Genomic DNA, 3159 nt, shown 5'->3' with positions numbered 1-3159 from the left:
TGATAGATACTTATAGGATCTTGCACTTTTTGATTTATGTATATTTTGAGGTGAATGGTTATTGGTATTGCTTTTTTAAAGTTGTGCACGCTCCATAGTCCATAGTTTGAGGGAGTATCTTTGTGGATGTTTGTATATTGTCACATTGGGTGCCGGGATACACAGGGTAACTGTTAAGGATTCCGTGGAGTTCGTTTTCTAGCAAGACAGAAGAAGAAAAAGACACCTTGTGCAGCTGATGACTTGAGGAATGCAGTCGTCTTTGCCTGGATAACTGGTCCCTTAAAAATAAATGAGCTTATTTTCGATACATCGGTTTGGGCGGGGCCAGGGTGCCACACCTATTTTACAAGGAAGTATCAGATGCTACGACCTTGGCACTCGCTTTATAAGCCTCATTCGGTGCCCGGTCTGTGTCAATCGGTCTCTCAGTCAGACTCCAAAAAGCAGCATGAAACTCCTGGTAAGGCAGTGCAGATATTATTATAGATAAAGTTAGCAGTCATTCGGGGAGAACAGTTATCAATTAAATACATCAACGGTAAAAATGAAATTTGGATAATTTTCGGAAAATGGTGACAAGAAAATGTATCGTCTATTATTCAGTGTACGGTTAAGCTCATCCCTCGGAAAATAATATAATAATTTCAAAAACAAATATTAATGACGTTTTCTATTGTTTACACATATTTCATTAGAAAAATATCCAATACTGTGTTGTGCACTTATTTAATTAATCACGTGTTAGATGTAATATAGTACATTTTCTGACCTTCAGACTACATATTATTGTCTATTAATTAGATTGAATTAGGATTATAAACTTTGTTAAATGTACAATGAAAAGTATAACTTAACCTTCGTTTATTTATAACTCGTCATTTCTAATGAATTATTTTAACATTTGTGTAAAAAGCTATAACTTTCTACATAACTAATAATGTTTTTAATGTGTATTACATTATAATATTTAATAGATAATGTTATTAGATAACTGTTTATATATAATTTCAAGTGAAATTTAATATAGTGAAGACCAATAATTTATTTCAATAAATATGAACAATATTTTAATATGAACGGAATATTATAAACTAATAACTCATTTGATTTCTTTTTGTAATTGTGTTTGAATATGCAAAACTTTTGTAATTTGTTATGCGCTTACGTTTTCATTTATACCCCATATTCTATATTCAGAGAAATTATGATTCCAGAGATCAAAAATTTTTGAAATTGTGATCCACATCTATTTAAAAAATGCCAATATAACTTTCTACTTTCTATTTTAAATATTACAAACCAAAGAAAATACACTAAAGTCTTAACATTGACTTGAGAAATAAATAGATTATATTTTAGATTGTTTTCTTCTAAGGTTAAATAATCAAGAATATATTTCATACTAGATGATAAAACTAATTTCTATTGATTAAGATGCCCAGAGGAATGATTTTTAATTTAAAACATATTAAGCATAATGGATTTCACCGTGTACAATTGTAGTAGAGACATAAAATCGATATATATATATATATATATTTTTTTTTTAATTTGTGAGTTAATAAATGTCGGAATGTTGTAGGTTGTTCTCAGTGCCGTGATGGCATGCGCCTTGGGCAGGCCTGGCCTCGCCTACAGTAGCTGGGCCTTACCTGGAGGATTGGTCGCCGCTCCAGTGGCTCCAGTAGCTCCAGCCTTCGCCGCACCCATCGCTCCTAGCCTTGCTGTCCGTTCCTACTCTGCTCCAGTCGTCGCCGCCTCTCCAGTAGTAGCTGCAGCTCCAGCCATCGCCGCCTACAGCGCCTTCCCAGCCTTCGCTCCCTTTGCCGCTCCAGTAGTAGCTTCCGCTGAGGCTGCTGCCAAGTCTTCCGAGGCTCCAGCCGCTGAAGCCGCCGCCCCTGCTGAAGTTCCAACTCCAGCTGAGCCAGCCTCTGATGATGCTGTTGCCGTTGAAGCCGCCCCCGCTGACTCTCCAGCCCAAACTGAATCCTCCGCCCCAGAAACTCCCGCTCCAGCTCCAGCTGAAGAAACTCCAGCCCCTGATGCTCCAGCACCAGCTCCAGCTCCAGTAGCTCCAGTTGCTCCAGTTGCTCCAGTAGCTCCAGTCCCTTCAGTAGCTTTTCCAGTTCCCGCCTGGTCCCCAGTTCCAGCCGTTGCACCAGCTCCACTCTTCGCTGCCCCAGCCGCCGTGGCCGTCGCTGCTCCAGTTACCAAGTCCCAGTACCACGCTCAAGATGAACTCGGCAATACCGCCTATGGACACGCTGAGCCTGGTTCCGTTCACAGCGCCGTCCAGGATGCTGCTGGCAACCGCGTTGGAAGTTTCAGCTACCTGAACCCCACTGACGGATTTGTCCACAGGACCGACTACGTTGCCGATGGTTTGGGATACAGGGTTGCCGCTAACGACCTTCCAGTCGGCCCAGCCCAGGGCCCAGCTCCAGTCGCTGATACCCCTGAGGTCGTCGCTGCTAGAGCCGCTCACCTCGAAGCCCACTCTCGCGCCCGAAGGAGTGTACTTACTACCCCCGCTTCCACCGCCCCTCTGGCCGCTCCAGTAGTCGCCCGTGTCGCTGCCCCAGTGGCTTATGCTGCTCCTTTGGCCTATGCCGCCCCAATCGCCGCCCCAGTCGTCGCTGCCCCATATGCTGCTCACTTCGGGCTCCCAGCCACCCTCACCACCATCGTAAACACCCCAGGACATGCTGTTTCCTACAGGATCGACTGAACTGTTTAGGTTGAAGTGAGACCAGAGCTTTTGAGACCTGAGTTGGGTTTCACCTACGACCTATAACATATTGACTGTGAATTTATTAGTTTCATAATAAATTTATTTAATTTTTACAAAATTTTTCCATTTGTTTCAAAAGCACTCTGTTTCTAGTAAGAACAATATTCGGTGTACTTTACTAGTATTTCCTAAAGATTAAAAGTCTAATTAACACTCTATAAACCCTCATTATCAAATACCAGTATGCGTTGAGATCTGTGGTCAACGGGCATGTTGGAATACCATACTAATACTTATTGTAAAAAATATACCTATTGTATTATCTATTGTACAATATAATTATTGTAGTATCCACAAGGTTGGTAGATTTATTTGATTTATGTTATTTTAAATGGAATAAAATCGACCCGGGAGTTGGCCTGTGA

General features: G+C 41.5%; 1 protein-coding gene across 1 annotated transcript; it reads left to right on the top strand.

Annotated features, from left to right (window-relative positions):
- The first annotated feature begins 372 nt into the window (after positions 1–372).
- On the top strand, positions 373–2856 carry LOC106690673 (calphotin). The gene is made up of 2 exons (XM_014436180.2): positions 373–463; positions 1586–2856. The coding sequence occupies exons 1-2, from the start codon at positions 452–454 to the stop codon at positions 2729–2731; spliced, it is 1158 nt and encodes a 385-aa protein (XP_014291666.1). The 5' UTR covers positions 373–451; the 3' UTR covers positions 2732–2856.
- The last annotated feature ends 303 nt before the right edge of the window (positions 2857–3159 follow it).

Source organism: Halyomorpha halys, unplaced genomic scaffold (assembly GCF_000696795.3).
Source record: "Halyomorpha halys isolate HHAL.00 unplaced genomic scaffold, Hhal_1.1 Scaffold1800.1, whole genome shotgun sequence".
Lineage (NCBI taxonomy): Eukaryota > Metazoa > Arthropoda > Insecta > Hemiptera > Pentatomidae > Halyomorpha > Halyomorpha halys.
Note: the sequence above shows the minus strand (reverse complement) of the source record. Positions and strands in the feature narration are given on the sequence as shown.